Here is a 20,846-nt window from a genome sequence, read left to right as displayed (position 1 = left end):
CCTTCACTGAACTATAATTACAACACATAAAACAGGAGGATCTATGAGAGGGAAGTAAAAATATATTAATACGTCTTGAGAAATCTATTTCAAGGACTGCTGTGAAGCTCAGGGGAATAATTATTTGTCTTTTGTTTCTCTTTCTTTTTGAAGAAATATTTCTTTTTATTTTTCCTTGATGATTTTCACACCTGTGCTTTAGACATTGAAGATCCAGATGACTGAAGTGTACAGTATCTTTGCCTTAAGTTTCCCAGTATCTTTTGAGGAAAATCATACTTTCAAAAGTATTCAATTTATTAATTTTATTACTCAGGATCTTGTTGAGATTTCCAGTTGCTTTTCATTTAAAATAAAACTTTAGTTAAAAATAAAATGTTAGATAATAAATTTAAATCATATAACTTAGTTGACAACATCTAATTTTATGATTTTTATTTCATTTTTTTCCAACGAAGGAACTCTCCTGATTATTCCTCTTTTGTAACATAGTATAATTTTAAATGTCAAGATATCACACACCTTCTTCCCAATTAGAATTTGATTCTTTTACTAAATAATGTTCTCTTTCAAATATTTTTCCTACATTTGTTCATGATACATCAATTTTGTTAGTATTTTCAAGACTTATTTGCATACCCTTTTTAGTATGTATCTCAATTTAATTATCATTGACTGTGTTATTTTATGTGCTCTTTTGTTTGTGCTATCATATTTTGATGTATTACTTTACTTTTCTACTCTGAAAAAGACTAAGTCTTCTATAGAAATGCCCTTTTGATTGTTCACTTTGAAGACACAGTACTTAAAAATAACAGAAGAAATGATGTGTTGTAGCTTTCCCCCATAGGCTAAAGATGATTGTGGCTGGAGATGCTTAAATGGAATTAACTGCCTGATTCCACAGAAATTCATGGCACTGTGGAATGGTAGAGGCCAGATGTTGGCATGTAGTGATCAAAGTCATAGTAAAAAAAAAATACCAAAATAAGGGGCAGGGAAGACAAGTAATCAGGATGTTTCTGTTCACAGAAACCTGTGATATTAACTGGAGTACGTAAGAATGAAGAAGTTGTACAATCTCCTGTTTTTCCTATCTGAGCAGAAAATTTCTACCTAATGGACAGAGACTCAACCTGAGCCACCATACAGGGGATGCAGAGTTTTAATAAAGATCCCAGCACTAAGCCAGTTCACAGATCTGGAGCCTTTTAGTAGAGATAAAGATCAAATTCTTTTGCAGGATTTTGTAGTTTGGCTACAAGAGTACACTATGAATCGTCCTCTAAGCCTTAACTGCAGAACTGGTTATTTACCAGGATAAACATGCAATGAGGAAAGGCAATACCCAGACGTTCATAGGGGTTATTAGATTCTGGGTCTGAACCTACACTTATCCCTGAAGACCCGAAGTACCACCATAGTCTGCCAGTCAGTCTTAGGGATTTATGGAGATGAAGAAATAGATAGAGTCTTGTCTTTACTCTGTCTCATAGTGCATTGAAACTGTGGGACTGTGGTTTTTCCTCAGTCCTGAATATATATTGGGAATGGATATACTTAGTAACAGGCAGAATCCCTATGTTGGTAGTCTGACCTGTGGCATGAAGGTCGTTATGGTAGTAAATAAATAGAAGACCCTAGAACTGTCTCTCTCCCTTGCCAGCGTCCACGCTAAAATACCATCCCTGAAGCAATACCACATTTCTGGAGATTTTAGAAATTAATGCCAACATCAGAGACTTGAAAGATGCAGGAATGTTGCTTATTATTATATCTCCATTTAACTGACCTATTTGGTGTAAAAGCCAGTGATCTTGGAGAATGACCTCAAGTTAGAGTAAACGATCAGATGATGACGATACAGATCACAGTCGCCTTTCTGGATGTAGGGTCTTTGCTGGAGAAAACTAACATGTTCTCTGTGGCAGGGAGAGGGAGACAGCTATTGGTCTAGCACAGGGGGTGATTTTTCTGTAGAGTGACAGTAAATATTTTAGGCTTTGAGGGCAATTGAAAAGTGCTCAACTTTGCCATTGTATCATGAAAGCACTCGTAGATAAAATTCAAACAAATGAGTGTGGCCGTTTTCCCATTTAACCTTGTTTGTGGACATAAATTTGAATTTTATATCATTGTCACATGTCACAATATGTTATCCTTCTTTTGATTTTTTTCAACCATTAAAATATGTAGAAACCACTCTTAACTTGAAGGCCACATAAAAACAATTAGTGTGCCAGATTTGGCCCAAGGGCTATAGTTTGCTGCTCCTTGATAGAGCAAATGTATTCTTTTCTATTTCTATCAGTAAGTATAATCAGAAATAGTTTGATATCATATGACAGAGATAATAGTATACTTTGCAGCCTCACTCCAGACCTACATTAACTCTCCAGCTTTCTAGCATTATGAAGCCCCAAAGGACCTTGATTGTTTTGATAGTGCACAGAAGATAATGCTTGCCCATTGGATTGGTGGCATAATGCTAAGTGGATTTGGTGAACAGGGAGTATCTGTTACGTAATTATTATATTGGACCCCTTCCATCATGGATAGGACAGTAATTTGTCTTCATGGGAAAAGCTCCGTATTTCAGAAGAGGATCTGCGTTCCCTGCCTGTAGTGTGTCTGCCAGCAGAAGCTTTATTTATCAGAATGGTACCGCACACAACATTGTCTAAGAGTAAGACACTCATTTTATTATGAAAGAGGTATAAGAATAGGCTAACACCTGTGTAAACCACTCGTTGTGCCGTGTGCAGCCCTACCCAGCTGGCTTGATAGTTTTGTGGAATGGCCTGCTGAAGGTTCAGTTCAGTATGAGTTCGAGCTGAGAAATGTCTTATGGGTTTGGGGTGCTTTTCCTACAGGGTTCTCTATATTGCATGAAATTCCAGCAGAACTTCCATTAAACAGGAAGCTGAGACTACCCACTGCCATTTTGGGGCTCATCAGCACTGAATGAATAGTCAGTCAGGGTCACTGTACTGACCATGTTGTTTGAGGACGATTACTGGAGAACAATTGGATTGTTATCACACAATAAAGATAAGATGGACTTCATCTGCCAGCCATTCAGTGGTGTACTTACCAATATTTCTGTGTCCAGTAATAATGTTCATTGAAGAAAAGGTGGCAACCCAACTTTGGTGGGAATCCAAAAGAGGACTTCTATTGTCTTGAATCCTTTGAGATTTGAGTCACCCCACTAGGTCAAAGGTGTTGGCAGACAGTAAGGTGAGCATAGAATGGGGGGTGGGGGAGACGGAAGCTAGGGTAATCAAATCAATGTAGGCTTCAAAACCGGCTACAAAATGGAGACCCACAGCAGCTACGTTTTATGTTGAGTAATTGGTTTTCTCCTCTCTTTTTCCTGTTACCTAATATAAAGTGTACTACTGGCATCTAACATTTCAATTTAGGTTTCAGTTGGGCGTATCACCAAGTTGAGGTCTCCCTATGATACAGAGTGGCTGTAGAACTTTGTGTATCCTTATGCTTCAGATATGAGTTTGTTTTTTTGTTTTGTTTGTTTTCAGAGAAAGAGACAGGCAGGCGGACAGACAGACAGACAGAGACAAATGGAGGCTTGGATGCAAACTGAGTAGACTGTCTGTCCAGGTCCATCCTCTTCCATTTCTGCCCTACTCTGTGCCCCTAGGGACTGATCTCTAGAGACTGCGTCAGCTGAGCTCCCTTGTTCTCTGACTTCTGTTTGGGTTTGGCCAACTGTAGACACTAACAGAACATTGAAGGGTGAGAAGAAAGAGGCAGAGGTGTTAACTCTCTCTCTTTCCTTCTGGATGTGCTGAGATTTGGAGTGTGTATTAGCACCACTCAGGTGACCTTTCAACCACAGCCATTGCTTTCAGTGACTACTTACACCAGTTCTCTTCCTTTGTCTTCTCAGGCCTAAGGTTGGTAACAGCTTCCCACTATTTTTAGTCTCTGAGTGTTTCAGCATCACTTGTTCCCTTAACCCTGCGACATGATTATAAGTTTTCCCTTCATTTGACCATCTTCAAATTACCCCTTTGAGTTTTCTCTTTCCTGTCAGGACCCTGACTGATGCAGATGATCAAAAGAAGGATTTCTAAGAAGCCAAGATTTGAGTTGAGGTTTAGAAAATGATTCGGAGAGTGAAGACAAATTAACTTGCGCAAAGGCTTCATGATGGAGAGAGCATATTGTGTTAATGAACTGAAGATAGATGTGTGTGCCTGGACCTTAGAGAGCGAGGGGCAGGATTGTAGCATGACAGGCTAGAGAGGAATCACATTTAGTGACCTGGAAAGACAAGCCTGCAAAGAAGACAAAGACTGACATAGATACAGGAGGAGTGTTATAAAGTGTATTATCATAAAACCCCATGGAGGATAGTGTTTTTAAATACAGAAATGAGTCAACAATGTTGTTGCCATGCAGAAATATTATGATGAGAACTTTTGTTGGTATAATATGTGATTTTTTTTGCCCCAGAGTATCATAAATATGATTGGTTTTGTGTATGTATATTATATGTATATGTTTGTAAATATTTTCCTTTCCCTAAGATATTAAGTAGATACAGAAGAACAGTTGTAAAATTTATATAGCTTATGGAGAAAAACAAAACAATAAGTGCCTGTTCTCTCCCTCTTCCCTTCCCTAGAAGAGATTATTACTAGCCTGGATTTGTGTTTTTCATTCCTTTGATTTCCTTGCAGCTTACTGCGTATGTGCATGTCTCAACAGTGTGTAGTTAAGTTTGCATGTATTTGCATAATATGTAAGTAGAAAGCTAGTGTATGTATTCTTTCACAACTTTTTAATTTATTCAATACTATTTACTGAGATTTACCCTTAAAGTTGTGCATGGTTGTATTTTACTCATTTTCACTGCTGAACTGTCTTCTGTTATATGAATATACCACTGTTTACCTGTTTAAATATTGATGGTTGTTGGGTTGATTCCCATTTTGGGGAAGAAAGAGGGATAAGTAATTACTCTCCCTCTCCTTGATGTGCTGAGATTTTGCAGTGACTACATTCTCTACTTACATTACAAAGCAACACTCAGATGACCTTTTATCCACAGGCATTGCTTTCAATGACTTTTCGTAGTTTTTCCTCTCAAGCCTAGGGTTGGTAACAGCTTCCCATTATTTTGTGTTTCTGACTGCTTCAACATTACTTGTTCCCTTAACCCTACCAGGAAACCCCACCATTGCTCTTAAGAATATTCTTACACAGATCTCCTGGCGCACATGTGCATCCATTTCTAGGTGTCTATTCCTGGGAGTAGAAGAGTGGGTCACAGGTGGTACATGTCTTCAGCTATACAGACACAGCTGAGTTATTTACCAAAGTATTTGTGTCTGTTCTTGCTCCCACCTGCAGTGTTTCAGAGGTTTGGCTGCTTTCCATTATCACCAACACTTAAATTGTCAGATTTAAATTTTTACTGGTCTGATAGAGGTAAAATTGTGTGTTTAATTTGCGTGTCTCATTACGAATGACTGAGTACATTTTCTGTGTTTCTTGGCCATTTAACTTAATAACATTGAATAACTTTGAATTTTCAAGTTTTCTAATTATTTCTGTTACCGATTTCTAACTTGACTTTATTTTAGTGTACTCTAAAGTCTGCCTTCCTTCGGCGTGAAAGGCAAGTACTTACACTGGTGTAGAAGGTTCAATGTAACTTGAAGTTCCTGGCAGGGAGAGAAATAGCTCAATGATGGTGTGCATGCTTAGCATGCACGAGGTCCTGGGTTTAATCCCCAGTGCCTCCATCGAAAATAAATAAATAAAATTTTAAAAATACCTCTTCTTCTGAAGTTCCTACCTCTGTGATCTCATCTTCTGCTACTCTCCCCTTGGCTTGTTCCGTTTCAGCCACACCAGCTTCCTGGCTGTTCCTCAGACATCTCAGGCAAATTTTTACCTAAGGACTTTTGCACTGTCTATTAAGGAAAATACCCACAACCCCATCAATCTGAATGATGGGGCATCTCACAGAAATTCTCAGTAGTTTCATTGGTGTATACATCTATCAAAATCCATCAAATTGTACATTTGAAATATGTGTAGTTTACTGTACAGGAACCATACCACAATAAAGGTGTTTAAAAAATTCTCACACACACCCAAAAGAACGTGTAGCCAGGGAGCCATTACACAAGGGAGAAAAACCAAAACCTAAGAGATACAGATCATGTGTCATTTTCCAGGGAGACATGCCTCATAAATCAGTGTGTTCTAGATTTGTCTTCTATAAGCACTTTGAAGCAAAGGTTATCCTGCTAAATACGTTACATAGCTAAAGACCCTTTTTCTAGAAAATATCATTCATCAGTTTGCCAGGGAAGTCTAGTTGTTAACAGATTCACAGGCAAGTTAATGCAAGCCACCTGCCATCTTTATTTCCAGGAGTGGTGCCACTGGTGATGGGGGAAGAGTGGCCCGCAGGCCAGCCGCTTCATCTCCTCCCTCCTGCTCATCCTTTTAGGTGTGGGGGTTATCACTCAAACCAAGTGGCTCTTCTCAAAGACCTAGGCAGAAAAAAAGCGAGTCCCCATTTTCTTCTTCCTTTCCTCCTAAGAAGTGTTTCATTTTCTTGTGAAAAGGGGGCCTCACAGTGGAGGGCTCTCCTTTCCCCTAGGACTTGCTCTTGGCCTTAACACCTGCTCTTTCAGGTAATGCATTCCGGCAGTGTTTCTCAGAACATCCTCCAGCTGCTTTCTTCAGCACTGCTCTACACTTCAGGGGAAACAGGCGTCGGGTGACTTACATTCTTTTGGTTTATTTCTATTGCTGGCATGTGGCTGCTCCTGAAAGCTGTTCATTAAAGCCCACAGTACGAACTCGGGATTATTCTCTAGCCTTAGTCTATAAAAATACTTTTTTCCCCTCTTTACTACTTCCCTATTTTCTCCAACACTTTTCTTCCTGTGATGATCAGTTTGGAGAGAGGGGTCATATCTAGGAGGTTGGAGGGACTAGTAATTCTGGATTTATACCGCTTTCTTTCCCAGAAGTCTCCATCAGTTTAAAATATCTCTGAGTAGTGATTTTAATTTAGTAGTACTTCAGAAACATCTTAAGCATCTGGAAGTAAATTGCCATGTAGATATAAATTCATGAGAACAGTTGTCTCCTCCAGGTGCCATTCTGAGTTATTTATTTTCTGTTTCCCATAATGTGTAAATATTATTGTCAGTGGCTATAGTACATACCTTTATGTGTGTGTGTTTATAGAATATATAATGAATCTATTTGTATTTATCATTTAAAGTGATTAGTCCCTTTAAAAACCTTGTGAATCATAAGATTTTTTTCATTTCAAAGGATTATTGAAAGGAACTGTCTATACAGTCATATAATAAATCACCAATATTTAACACTTTTGCATCATTTAAGCCTAGAACTATTGATTATATAGATAAAAATCAAGGCACATTTGCCTCAAAAAAATGATGAGTTCTATATCTTGAGAGATGTGGTAATTTATAGACTAGGTTACATTAATTATGATAATGTTTATTTTTATAGACTCGTTGGGAGAATGTGAAGTACAAACTAATCTGAAAATTTGGACAGAACCACTTACAATTGAATTTAAAGAAGACAGCCTATCCTATATGGAAAAATTATGGCTTAAAAAACACAGAAGGTATGTTCAGAATTTTTCCATTATTAGTAAGATATGTAAAAGCTATGAATGTTCCTTGCTTGTGTGACATGCTTTTTGGTAGCAATTTTATAAATGTGCTTCACATTTGCCTAAATAATTTTAAAGCAATATTAAATCCCTTCTGTTCTAATAAGAACTTTAATTCTGTTTATGAATATAATGCATTTTTATACATGTGCTTTTTTTCTGAATGTCATGTATATGAAATCACATAATGTGTAGCCCTTCATGTCCTTAATTTGGCAAAATGTATTAAGATTCATTTATCTTCTTTAGTAAATCAGAGCCCTTTCCTTTTTATTGTAGAGCAGTATTTCGTCATCGTGATGTTAAACAACGTCCTGCTGGTTTCTAGTTTTTGACAATTATGACTAAGCCTGTTACAAACATTGGCATTTAGGTTTTTGTTTGAATGTAAGTTTTTAATTCCTTGGGTAAATACTTGGACCAGGATGGCTGGGTTGTGTGGTATTTATGTGTTTATCTTGACGAGAAACTGGCAAACTGTTTTCCACTGTGACTGCACAGTTTTGCATTTCTTCCTGCAACGTGTGAGAGTTCTAGCTGCTCTCCATCTTTGCCAGTACCTGGTGTTTTCAGGTTTTTTTTTTTTTTTCTTTTGGCAGTGACATTAATAGATGGGTAGTTGTATCTCATGGTGGTTTATGTGGCAGAACTTTAAGTTCATTCATACACTATCCTGGGTATTCCCATGTAACTACTATCCAAGTTGTCTGTATCTCTTTCAAAGTATGATGCCCATAACAGTCTTCCAGGTGTGAAACTTAGTAGTGTATATCGGTAGTTGCCTCTTTCTAGCTTAGGAATTGGTACATAAAGTAACCCGAAGGTCACTTGTCTTTTTTAGTGGCTGCCTTTCAAGGCCTTTCATATGGAGTTTCTTATACAATAAAAGAAGCACCATTTTGTTATTCAGTGACCACCATCATTTGTGCTTAGACATATCCAAGAAGCTTTAAATGTGGGTACATGAATATTGAGCTCGCTGAATACTGAATGCTGGCAAATTTCCTTAGCAAGGAAGACTGGTTAGTGAATGTATTCACCAGGGTCGTATTTCCACAGCTACTTTTTAATGGTAATCATTTTTTAAGTTAATGCTTTATTTCTTAATTACAGATGCTACTGTAGAGCAATTCATTTGCAATTCACAAATTTGTGATGGCTTTCTGATCCTGTGCTTCAGAAAAGTTTCCTATATTGATAACCTTAATCATAGTTTAGATTTCACTTGTGCCTATAATTGTCGTTTATGAAAAGCTCAACAGGCTTATAAATACATGTTCTATCGCATGTTGTTTTTGTATTTCTTTTCCGATTTGGATAGTAACTTTTTTGTATCTTACCTGCCAATACATAAGTGTTGATAGATTTTGATAGTGATCTTAATATGAGGTTGTGCCTTTAAAAAGATCTTCCTTGGTGATTCTGATGCTAGCAGCCTAATACCGATTCACAGAATAAATTTACCACTCATTGCAAGAATTACTTGGTCAGTCTGGTTTTCCCCAACGAATTGATCAGTGGTCAATAAATACTTGTTTAAATTTTAAAAGAGGAAACTCTGGTGAGGTGATCCTATTCTAAAATGTATTTCATTCTTTATTTATGTGGCATGATCTTTTAACAAAACAGTGGTGCCAGGGTCCCAATATCGAGAATGTAGATTTAGTTTGTTGACTAACTAGTTATTCATAGGCAAATCACTTAAATTCTCTTGATTCATGCAAAATATTCAGTTTGGAATAAATAATCTGTAGGCTCCCTTCAACTCTAATACTCTAGTATCTAGACTCTATATGTCTTTGGTTCAGGGCTTTCCTCCTAAAATTAGAAAAGTCTTCACTTAATGAAGAAGGAATATCTGGATATTAGTACATTTCTGTGTACTTGTGATTGAATTTTTTGAATGTGTACATCATAAATTTATTTAAGAAACATTTTTTGAATACCTGTGATGTGCAAGGTAAATTCTAGGCTCTTAGATATGGCTATGTTCACGACAGATACATTTAATGCTTACTTTTTTTTTTTTTATGATTTCTGGTGTATAGTGTAACGTTTCAGTCATACATATATTCATTTTCATATTCTTTTTCATTATGTATTACCACAAGATATTGAATATAGTTCCTTGTGCTATACAGAAGAAACTTGTTTATCATTTTATATATAGTAGTTAGTATCTGGAAATCTTACGCTCCTAATTTATCCCTTCTGATTGAATTTTTAGTACACGTCAAACTGGAAAGAGGTTTCTGGTGGCCCGATGCCAGTTTGTCTTTGGCCTTTACTCTTTAATATTTTCCATCACTTGATTAAATTGTGGATGCAAGATGACATGCTATTCAAAGCTGAATAATATATAAATATTTTGGAGTGTTCTGATATATACACTGCATATATTGGGAAAATGCACACAGTTATAGTTTGCCAGAAGATTATTAAATTTTTAGGGCCTTTGCTAGTTGGGAGAGAGGTGATATAGGGTAATGATTAAGAATATGGGCTTGGGGAGGCAAACTGCTTGGGTTCAAATTCTCTTTGCTGTATTTACTACTTGAATAACTTTGAACAAATTGGTTTACTTCTTTGTGCTTCAGTTTTTCTCACCAATTTAAGATAACACTAGTGCCTGTTTAATACTCCTATTAAGATTCAGTACCCAAATCGGTTAGAACAGAGCCTGGTACATTTTAAGTTTTATATTGACGTCGCTGCTAATATTGTTAAGAAGGCCCTGACTGATGTGGGGACTTCATGAGCATGCATAATCTTGAAGGGCTGTGCAGCTACTTACATTCTTAGTTCAAAAGTGACCCTCTTCCCCATAATTTGAGATATCCTCTGGAACCAAATGCTCATGACCTCTAAGAATTCCTGTACTTCATTGCCTTGTATGTGAGATGGTCCACATCAGACCTCATTGTTAGTTAGGTCATAGATGCTACAGCCAGAATACCTCATGTTCATTTCATGGGAGACTATTTTGTTGCCATACTGGCTTAGTGGAGGTTTAGAAAAATGTCTTCAATTCTCTTAGAATTCTTCAGCATAATGCCAAGACAGTGAGATACAGCAAACATTTGTAAATTAGCTTTTTAAACAGTGAGATATGTTTCACAGACTCCATGTATATTTTGCAAGAGCATTAAATTCTGTCATAACTTTGATTTTTATCCTAAACTTTGAAACAGTAGGATATAAGTGAAGTTAAAAATCTTGTGTGATATTAATTTGACTTACAAAATGCTTTTAGTAGGTTAAGATGCTGTTATACAATTGTACTTTTCTTCTGTGAATTAGAGGCACAGCTACGGTTTCATCGTTAATTTTGTAGACACACTCTTCTATGAAATAAATCAAGATCTTGTCTGGGGAAGTTTTAGGTAATGCACTTTAGGCTTTTAATTGCTTCTTTCTTGTTTTGTAGAACTCCACAGGAGCAACTTCAAAACATGCTACCGGATACATTCAAACCTCAGGATAAAACCACGAGTGAGGCACAGTGTTCTCAGAATGAAAATGATGAAGATAGTGATGGTTAGTTCAGCCTTGATTAGATATTTTCAAATTCACTGAGCATCAATCAGTAGCTGCTCTTGGTTTTCTTGACTGTATCATTCTCAACTGCACTGTGCACACTTCATTTCCAGATTAGAATCATGCACACTCTTCTCCCCACCCTCTAGGTTTACTTAGCCTCAGTTTAAATAGTTTCATTTAAAAATAGAACTTTAAGTAAATGTGTATTTTACCTAAGCTGGGAAAATTAAAATTGACAGTATTTATACCTTTGGAGAATATTCTTCTTCTATGGTTGCCTGTATTATTAGAAGATGAATTATCAGGTAAAGAATATTCTTTGATGAGATGACTTTTAATCTTATTTTCTAGTTGAGGAGCTCAAAATACAACCCTCCGCTCTTTTTCTGCCAGTAGAAGAATTGAACAGAGAGAGACCTGAACCATCTCTAAAAATAGTCGAACTGGATGATGTAAGTGCATAATGACCACTCATATTACTTAACAAACAGGAAATTCATAATATGCAGTTACAAGTACATATTATTTTCAACAAGATTTCTTTCATAATACCACATAATTTAATAGTTTAAATTTACAAGTGTTTGAATTTAAACATGCCGAAAGGAATAAAGCAGACTATAGTTTTAATGTAGACAGTAAATTTGTGAGCTGAATTGATATTGTGTCATAATATGGGAGATGAGAAGACATTTCACTCTTTTAACTTGTAGAAATGTGGTTTAGCATTTGTTTCATTTAGTTCTGTATGTTGTCAGGCATTTTAACAAAGATTAGTCTCATTATATGGTATCTTTTTAATATAATTTGTATACATTGAGTTTGTTGAATGTCATTTCACATTATTTTAAAGGAAAAACAGTATTAAGATGTAAGGGATTTAGTACAGTAATAACTTGAATATAAACCTCTAGCAGACACCAAGTAGAATCAGCTGGAGCTAGAGCCAGTCAGAGCTAGAGCTTCAGGCTGAAGAGTTAAGTTGTGTCAAATTCAGTCCATTTCTGACTTTCTGGTCCTCTAGTAGCTGGATGCTCCACCACCACATTGTGCTTCCTGTGGTTATCACAGAGAAAGACTAGAATGGAGGAAGTACCTTTTTATGTACTACTTTCTTCTTTTGATTAATAGCTTCTGCTCTGTGTGTATGTGTATATGTGTGTGTGTATGCTTAGCAACATTTTTGTTTCTCCTCTGTATAAATTTAAGATTGAACAAATAAATACATACACAATGCATATATATATGTATGTGTATATATTTATGTGTGCTCTTCATTAAATTGTGGGTGCAAGGAGTAAGTTTATGGCATGCCGGCCAAAGAATTAAAAACACCTTAGTCACTAATCTACTTGGCACTTAGTCATTGCATGATAAAACATAAGCTGCAAGTTTTGGTTCTGGGTGTGATAGTAGTGATAAAGTGAACTGACGCCGCCAGATGTCGAATGTTCTGTGGCACATAGTCAGAGAGCTCATGACATTCCTTGTAAGAAGAAAATGTCTAGTACATACATGTTAACTGGTTAGTGTATAATAAATGTATTGAACATACTAATATTATACAACATGCATTTAATAAGACTTATGAAGAGGAATTTGAAGAATCAGGAAACGCCGTGCCTTATAAAGTTGAGTTAGCAGATGCAGACAGTCAACAAAGGTAAGATCTTTCGATGCTTGTTAAAAACTCACAAAAAATCAACTATCTCATGAGAAATTCATGACATAAAAAACAAGTGACTTTAATGTTAGACTATATTTTACTCAAGATGTGTTTAAATTTGGGTACAATATTGCTAATATGGATCAACAATCAATAATTACAAAATTACCTATAATGGTATGTTTATGCTCTACCTAGTATCTGGATTATTTAATAGATGCTTCTGAATTTAGGAATTGTTATTATTTGAAATGGCTGACCAAGGCTGATATATTTCATATGAACTTTCTCATTTTCTCCAAAGATAATTTTTGAATTTTCCTTACTTCAGTTTGTTATGAGCCCTAAATAAAAACAGGTATATTAACGATTAGGTTGAGAGACAAAAAGAGCTCCTAAACTACAGATTACTTCCCAGGTAGATTTTACTGTGTGATAAATCAAATAAACGAATTATAATGGTTCACGTTGTAACTTTTTTTTTAGAATTTTGTTATTTCCAAATGAATATTAATATATAGCTGTATCTGTTAGTCACGTTAAAAATTACTCCAAGTCCTCTTTGCTGTTGAAGCTTTAGCTGGGATTTCAGGTGTCGTGACTGCAAAGTATTAAGTTGGGCAAAGAGCAGAATGACGTTCCTCTTAAGTAGCCCCTACACCGATTCTTTGTTTATATGTTCAGATCAACTTAGGCCCCTGTCAGCATTGTGGAACAGCAGTGGGCCTAAGTGATGCCCTTGGACCTGAAAAGCCCCACGTTTGGACATAGATCCAGATATCTAGCAGCTAATGTGCTTTTGGCAGGAGACAACCTTCTGGTCAGTAGATAAGAAGTTTATATGCACTACTGTTTCCCTAAGGAAATGGATGGTATTTCTACTCTCCAATTTGGTCCTTTTATATACCCTATCACAAGTCATTGCTTTGACTTCCATGTTCGACAAGGCAGAGAAAATTTCTGATTACAGTTTGGCAGTAGTTTTGCATCTTGGATTGAAGGTGTCCATAGAGCTGCTTCTTTTTTAAGAAGAGTCATAAAAGATCATAAATGACACCAGAGGACCTTTTTGGTTAAGCTTAATCCATGAGTTTTTATGGTGGTACCATGTACAGCTTACCTAAATATCAAGTATTATTAAATATATTATTCAGGTCTCAGAAAATGTTATTCAGTTGTAACTATGCTTACCTATATTAATCTTCATTAAAATTGAAACATAAATACCACATATGGCTTTTGAACTTATATACTTCTTGATAAACAAATAAAAATTTTATTTAAGCAATAAAACCTTGATTTCATCAGCTTGATAAGATTGAAAGCTAACTCTCCACTTTTAGAAGAAAGAACATAAGAAACCAAACTTATTTCAAAATATTTTAAAAAAGAAATGTCAGATTGAAAATTCGTAGTTAAATTAGGTTTGTCCCCAGTGCCTATTTCTTTTAAATTCATAATACTATTTAGTTACTTGTAGTTTAGAGTGTGTCCACGGTACATTAAAACAACATTAAACATTAAACATTAAAACAAATGAATAACCTTATTTTCTTAAGGTTTTGCTATATTTATTTTAATAAGCTGGATTTTTAAAATATATAATTTCTTTCAACTGTATTCTTTTGCTTGTACCTAAACATGAAAGTTGCACATTTCATGATTATCAGAATACTTTTCTGTATGAAAATGACATCCATCAACATCATGTTTTCACCAAGGGAAAAAGAGACCTCTTACATCTTCATCTGAGCAACAACTCTTCTTATTGTAAAGATAATTCAAAAGGTAACCTTTTTTTGTTGCTTAATATTATTGACAATGAATGTTAGTAACTTAATAAAACCTATTGGTATTACAGTATATTAAAGCTCTGCCTATTTTGGGTTCATTTTAAACCCAGAAAATTTAGTACTCAGAAGAAAATCAGTTGAAAATACATAATTTTCTATCAAATGCTATTTTTAATCAATGGGTAATAGTATTTGTATTTAGAGGTAAAAGCAGACAATATAAGATTCTAAAAGTTATGGACTGAGCCAGCTTTTAAAAGATTACTGGGCTTTTAGTGATAAGATTCTGATTGGCACCCTTTTGCCCTTCCTTGCGTTAAATCTTTTCCTAAAATATTTAAATTTGATGTAAAGTTTCACATGAGTGATAAAACCAAACCAAAAACAAATCATCTACGTTGCTATCACCGGCAGTTCCCTTGGGATCTGTAGATTAGAATGTTTTGTGTGCTAATGTCTGGTTTCAGTTTCCAGATGGTGAGATCATCGTTTAAAGACAGTCATAGCAAAGTTTCCTGGCCTTGGAGTCAGACTTTGTTTCCATTTCTGCCTTAATCACTGTGTGACCTTGAACATGTCACTTCCTTCCTTAGACCTCATTTCCCTAAACTGAAATAGAGCAACTAGATTATTTTCACTGCTTTTAAAATATATTTTATCTACTTAGGATTTTCAGAAAAGCCAATAAATATATCTTATGTGAGGAATTTAAGGGATACTAGAGATCCTTATTTGAAGTCACTAGCTGTAAAACTGATGATTACCTTTTGAATGGGTAGCAGATGGTAGAGAACAGTGATCTGTGCTAATCCTGCTGGTTTGAACATCTTCACCTACTAAGCCTCCAAATCATACAAGCATGAACTATAGCCACATGGGACTTTAGGATTTTTAGGGCTCCAGATCTAGTCCAGAAGATATTTTTTGACATACCTGGAGCCTGATGTTCAGTTGCCTTTGGGAAAATACTGAACACAAATGCCCATTAAGTGTTACTTTGAAGATAATTTATTTAAATAGATCTTGTTTTTTAGAGCAGTTTCAAAATTGATCAGGAAGTACCAGAGTTCCCATATGCCCTCAGCCTCTACCAACTAACAGCTTCTCCCACTGTTAGCATCCCAAATCAGAACATTACATTTGTTACAATCAGTGAATATGTCTTGACACATCATTGTCACTCAGAGTCCATAGTTTACATTAGGTTTCATTCTTGGTGATGTACATTCTATAGGTTTGGACAAATATGTAATGACTTTTATCTACCATTATAGTATAATACAATAGTGTTACTGCCCTAAAAATCCTTTGTGCTCTGCCTTTTGACACAACCCCCCAGAAACCACTGACCTTTTTACTGTCTCCAGTTTTGCCTTTTCCAGAAGGTAATATAGCTGAAATCATACAATGTGTAGTATTTTCTGATTGGCTTATTTTACTCAGTAATATCCACTTAAAGGTACCTCCTTATATTTTAATGGCTTGATAACTCACTTCCTTTTGGTGCTGAATAATGTTCCATTGTCTGGATGTATCACAATTTATTTATAAATTTACTTATTGAAGGACATCTTGGTTGCTTTCAAGTATTGGCAATCATGAATAAAGCTGCTATAAAAATCCACGTGTGAGATTTTGTTTGGTCATACGTTGCTCAATCATTTGGGTAAATATCAAGGAGCACAATTGTTGGATCATGTGGTAAGAATACATTTAATTTTGTGAGAAACCAGCAAACTTTCTTCCAAATTGACTCTGCCGTTTTTCATTCCCACCAGCAATGAATGAGTGTTCCTGTTCTTCAGATCTTTGCCAGCATTTGGTATTGTCAGTGTTTTGGATTTTTGCCATTATAATAATTGTATAGCGGTATCCCATTGTTTTAATTTGAAATTCTCTAATGAAATATGATGCTGAGTACCTTTTCATATGCATATTTTCCATATATATATTTTCTTTTATGAGGTGTCTGTTAAAGTCTTTGGCCCATTTTTTAATTGAGTTGTCCATTTTCTTACTGTTGAAATTTTAGAATTCTTTTATATATTTTGGATAACAGTACTTTATGTATGTATTTTACAAATATTTTCTCCAAGTATGTGGCTCATCATCTCATTCTCTTAGCAGTATCTTTCACAGAACAGAATATTTTAATTTTAATGAAGTCCAGCTTATCAATTATTTCTTTCATGGATCCTGCCTTTTGTGTTGTGTCTTAAAATGTCATTACCGTAATCAAGATCATTTGGATTTTCTCCTATGTTCTAGGAGTTTCATAGTTTTGCATTTTACATTTAAGTTTATCATTCATTTTAAGTTAATTTTTGTGAGGAGTATAAGGTCTGTGTCCAGATTTATTTTGGGGCGTGTGAATTCCACTTGTTCCAACACCATTTGTTGAAGACTGTCTTTTCTCCATTGTACCAACTTTACTCTTTTGTCAAAAATCAGTTGAATATATTTATGTGGGTCTATTATGGATTCTTCATTCTGTTCCACTGATCTATTTTTATACTTTTGCTAATACCACATTGTCTTGATTACAATAGGTGTATGGTAATTCTCAAAGTTGTATAGTGTCGGTTCTCTGACTTTGTCCTTTTCCTTCAATATTGTGTTGCTTCTCTATATAAACTTTAAAGTCAGTTTGTCAATATGTACAAAATAATTTGCTGGGATTTTGCCTGGGATTGCATTGAATCAGTAGACCAAATTGGGGAAGAACTGACATCTTGACAATATTGAGTCTTCTTATCTGTGAATGTGAACTATCTCTTAGTTCTTTGATTTCTTTTATCAGAGATTTTATAGTTTTCCTCATATAGATCTTATACATACTTTGTTAGATTTATACCTAACTAGTTCATTTTTTGTGGTTAATGTAAATGATATTGTTATTAATTTTAAATTCCACTTATTCTTGTTGGTGTATAGGAAAGCAGTTGACTTTTGTATGTTGAGATTGTATCCTGCAACCTTTCAATAATCACTTATCAATTCCATCGTGTAATTTGTAATTTGTAAAATCTGCTGTATTTCTTCCTTGCCAATCTGTATACCTTTTATTTCCTTTTTCTTGTCTGATTTCATTAGCTAGGACTTCCAAATGCTGAAAAAGAGTGGTAAGGGTTGACATCTTTGTCTGGTTCCTGATCTTAGAGGTAAAATTTCTTATCATTAAGTGTGAATGTTAACTGTAATTTTCTGTAGGTACTCTATCAAGTTGAGGAAGTTCCACTTTATTTCTGGTCTACTAAGAGTTTTTAACATGAATGTGTGTTGGATTTTATTGACTGATTTTTCTGCATCTATTGATATGATCCTGTGATTTTTCTTATTTAGCCTGTTGCTGTGACAGATTAGAATAATTGACGTTTTAATGTTGAACCAAGACATCTAATTTTTATTACTTAACAGGGCTTCCAGTGAATAGACTAAATTAAATTATATCTGTACTCTCTGCATCACATTTTAAACCTTATTAAAAGGCTGTGTTGTCACCTTTTCAGCAGCAATAAATTCTGATAATGGAATTTTACCATCTTGCAAAAATATTGTAGAGGTTAGTTGTAGACATTTACATATAGGAAATAGCATCTCTTTCTACAAAAAAGTCAGATTCAGATCATTTCTATTCAATTTAGGAGGAAAGTACAGCATTATCATAAAAATTTCATTTAATTGAATAGCTTTTATAAAGTTTTTCTATAAAAGTATTTCTCTGACGTACAACTTACTGCAGTTCTCATAGTATTTGTACAGTTTAAGAGGTGATATTGGAAGTTCTAAGCACTGTGTGTAATGGCTGAGTTATATAAACATCTGACTGCAGCAGGTCAGTCCTCTGAGCAATGAGGCAGAGCTTCTGTCACTGGAGACTATTTCAGTTATAGCCTCTGTGATTTTACAGTCTGTTGAGATAAGACGTATAAATTGGAAAGAGAATAGAGAATAAGGGATAATCAGGTAAAGCTGTATTCAGTCTGTATAAATATGTGTATGAGTGTACGTGTATATATGTGTGTATGTGTATATATATAATATACATGCATGAAAGCAATGTGGTGCCAAAATGTTTAAAGAGTTTTCATTCTTAAGAAAATCTAGACCAATGTTTCATAACTCTATAGTTACACATTACACATTATTAATCACTTGGAGAACTTGACAGAAGGGGGAAAATAACAAAAACACATAAAAACCAGTGCTTAGTCCCACTCTCAGTGTCTGGTTTAATTGGTTTGGGGTTGGGCCCATACACTGACAATTGTAAAGAGTACCTTCAGATGATTCCATTGTGCAGCCAGGTTGAAAACCAATGATCTAGGCGAAGTGATATATTTAAAACAGACATAATGCGATGAGTGACTGATATAATCTTGCTCTTTTTGTAGTTTTCCAGAGGCAGGTGTCCCAGCTTAAACATTTTCTGTGCGCCTAACTGCTGCTGTTTTTTCATCTGGCAGATTTCCCTCTGCCCTCTCCTCATCACTAGTCATGCTAAGCGAAAGAGGAAAAATGTGGAAATAAGATTCCCTATGCAGTATTTCTCACAAGTTGCTGATACAAAACTTGAGTGGGAGAGGGGGTAGGAAAGTGGGAAGTGAACCACAGACTGGAATGAAAATTTGCATCAGTTTCAAGTTTGCATTACAAAACAAAATCTTGCCTCCTTCCATTAGTCTAAATCATTTAAGTTTGAATGTATAAGTAAATTAGGATTACCATTTATGAACATAAGCAGAGAAGTATTTTAACCCTGAGAACTCAGTAAAGAAACGTTGATTTAAAAATAGTGTTTATTGATAAAGGTTTATACTGCAGAACTTCTGGTTTGTGAACAGTTTAATCAATCTATTTGTTTAACTTTATTTAACTGTTGTAAATGCGTGTTTTCAACAGCAGGAACTTCAGGTACAGATTCTGATGACATTGTGGATCCTGATGCTTACTCTCTTGCTGTTGAAAAATTAGAAGAAAACAGCTTTATGGAGAGAAATTTCAAAGAGAAAAGCACAGATATAGAAAGTTATCAAAAGTATGATGATTCCTGTATATCACATGAGAGCAAGGATCCTTTGCCAAGTACAGATTTAGAAAAACCCTCCATTAAGGAGAAATTATCTCAAGAGGACAAGGAATCCTTGGAATTAAGCGACCTGCAAGAGAGGCCAAACTATGAACATTCTGAAACTACAGAGTCACCACTGGTAAATATCTATTATGTTTATTGTATTAACATTTTTATAATAAACATCATAAGAAAATTTCATATTGACACAACATATTCTTAAATGTTACTTCCTACTGAAGTTAAAATGTGGGACCTTATAGTTAGAGTGACTCAATGGGAAAGAATGTTAATGATTTACAGAGTAAATTCTAATATGGCAAATGCCATTGTAACAAATGGTTTTCTATGACAAATCCTTTAAGGCCCACTTCATGCACATAGTAAAAGTGCTATTACTTTTCTAAATAAAATTCATTATTATAAATAATTTAGTATAATAAATCCTTTCCAGCTTTTTGCTCTATAGTTACTGGTTAAAATGAAACAAATGCAGTTCTATGGATAAAACCAGTTTTTGAGGTTTAGTATAAGGTTTAAAAGGTAATTCTTCAGGAATTTGGTTAGTAACGAAATGAGGATATAGTTTTTGTTTCTTCTTAGAGAAAACAAGATAGAGTAGCTCATTATTGCATTCTTGCCAAATTCAAAAACTATTTGAATCTCTGTTCTGTCATAAAAATATTAAGTAATTGTGATTCTTAATAATAAGTTATTTTAGAAATTGGACAAATAAAATGTTAAATTCTTTGGAAACTGGGCAAGTCAAACATTTTAACAAGACTTTAAATTCATTTGCAAAGAATCTCCACGGCGCCTAAACTGCAGGTGGGATGAAAAAAGTAGGAGAATGAACATTGAGCTGCTGCTACGTCTGCTTAGGGGATTAGATTTCTATACCCACTTCGTGACAGGTCTTGTTCCTTCTCAAAGTGGGAAATTGGAATTGAGACCTCTGCAAAACCTTAGGTCCCTAAAAGTCTGCTCAGTCACTGAAGGAACAAGTAGACATCCTCACAGGTGCAACAACATGAAAGGAAGCTGATTTCTGCAGGGGATCTGGCCTAAGCC

General features: G+C 35.1%; 1 protein-coding gene across 12 annotated transcripts in view; it reads left to right on the top strand.

Annotated features, from left to right (window-relative positions):
- ZBBX (zinc finger B-box domain containing) overlaps positions 1-20,846 on the top strand; it is a 121,192-nt gene that overhangs the window by 57,500 nt on the left and 42,846 nt on the right. For 11 of the 12 annotated variants that reach the window (XR_012072338.1, XR_012072337.1, XR_012072339.1 and 8 more), the window contains 6 exons: positions 7,537-7,657; positions 11,133-11,242; positions 11,597-11,697; positions 12,829-12,908; positions 14,560-14,699; positions 19,607-19,914. Coding sequence is in view for 1 of the 12 variants with exons in the window: in XM_031679641.2 (XP_031535501.2) it covers positions 7,537-7,657; positions 11,133-11,242; positions 11,597-11,697; positions 12,829-12,908; positions 14,560-14,699; positions 19,607-19,914 (860 nt within the window). In the remaining 11 variants the exon portion in view is untranslated. The remainder of the gene's footprint in view (positions 1-7,536; positions 7,658-11,132; positions 11,243-11,596; positions 11,698-12,828; positions 12,909-14,559; positions 14,700-19,606; positions 19,915-20,846) is intronic. The other variant, XR_012072341.1, reaches the window with a different exon arrangement.

This window comes from Vicugna pacos, chromosome 1, assembly GCF_048564905.1.
Source record: "Vicugna pacos chromosome 1, VicPac4, whole genome shotgun sequence".
Classification (NCBI taxonomy): domain Eukaryota; kingdom Metazoa; phylum Chordata; class Mammalia; order Artiodactyla; family Camelidae; genus Vicugna; species Vicugna pacos.
The sequence above is the reverse complement of the archived record's forward strand: the minus strand, read 5'-3'. Positions and strand labels throughout refer to the sequence as shown.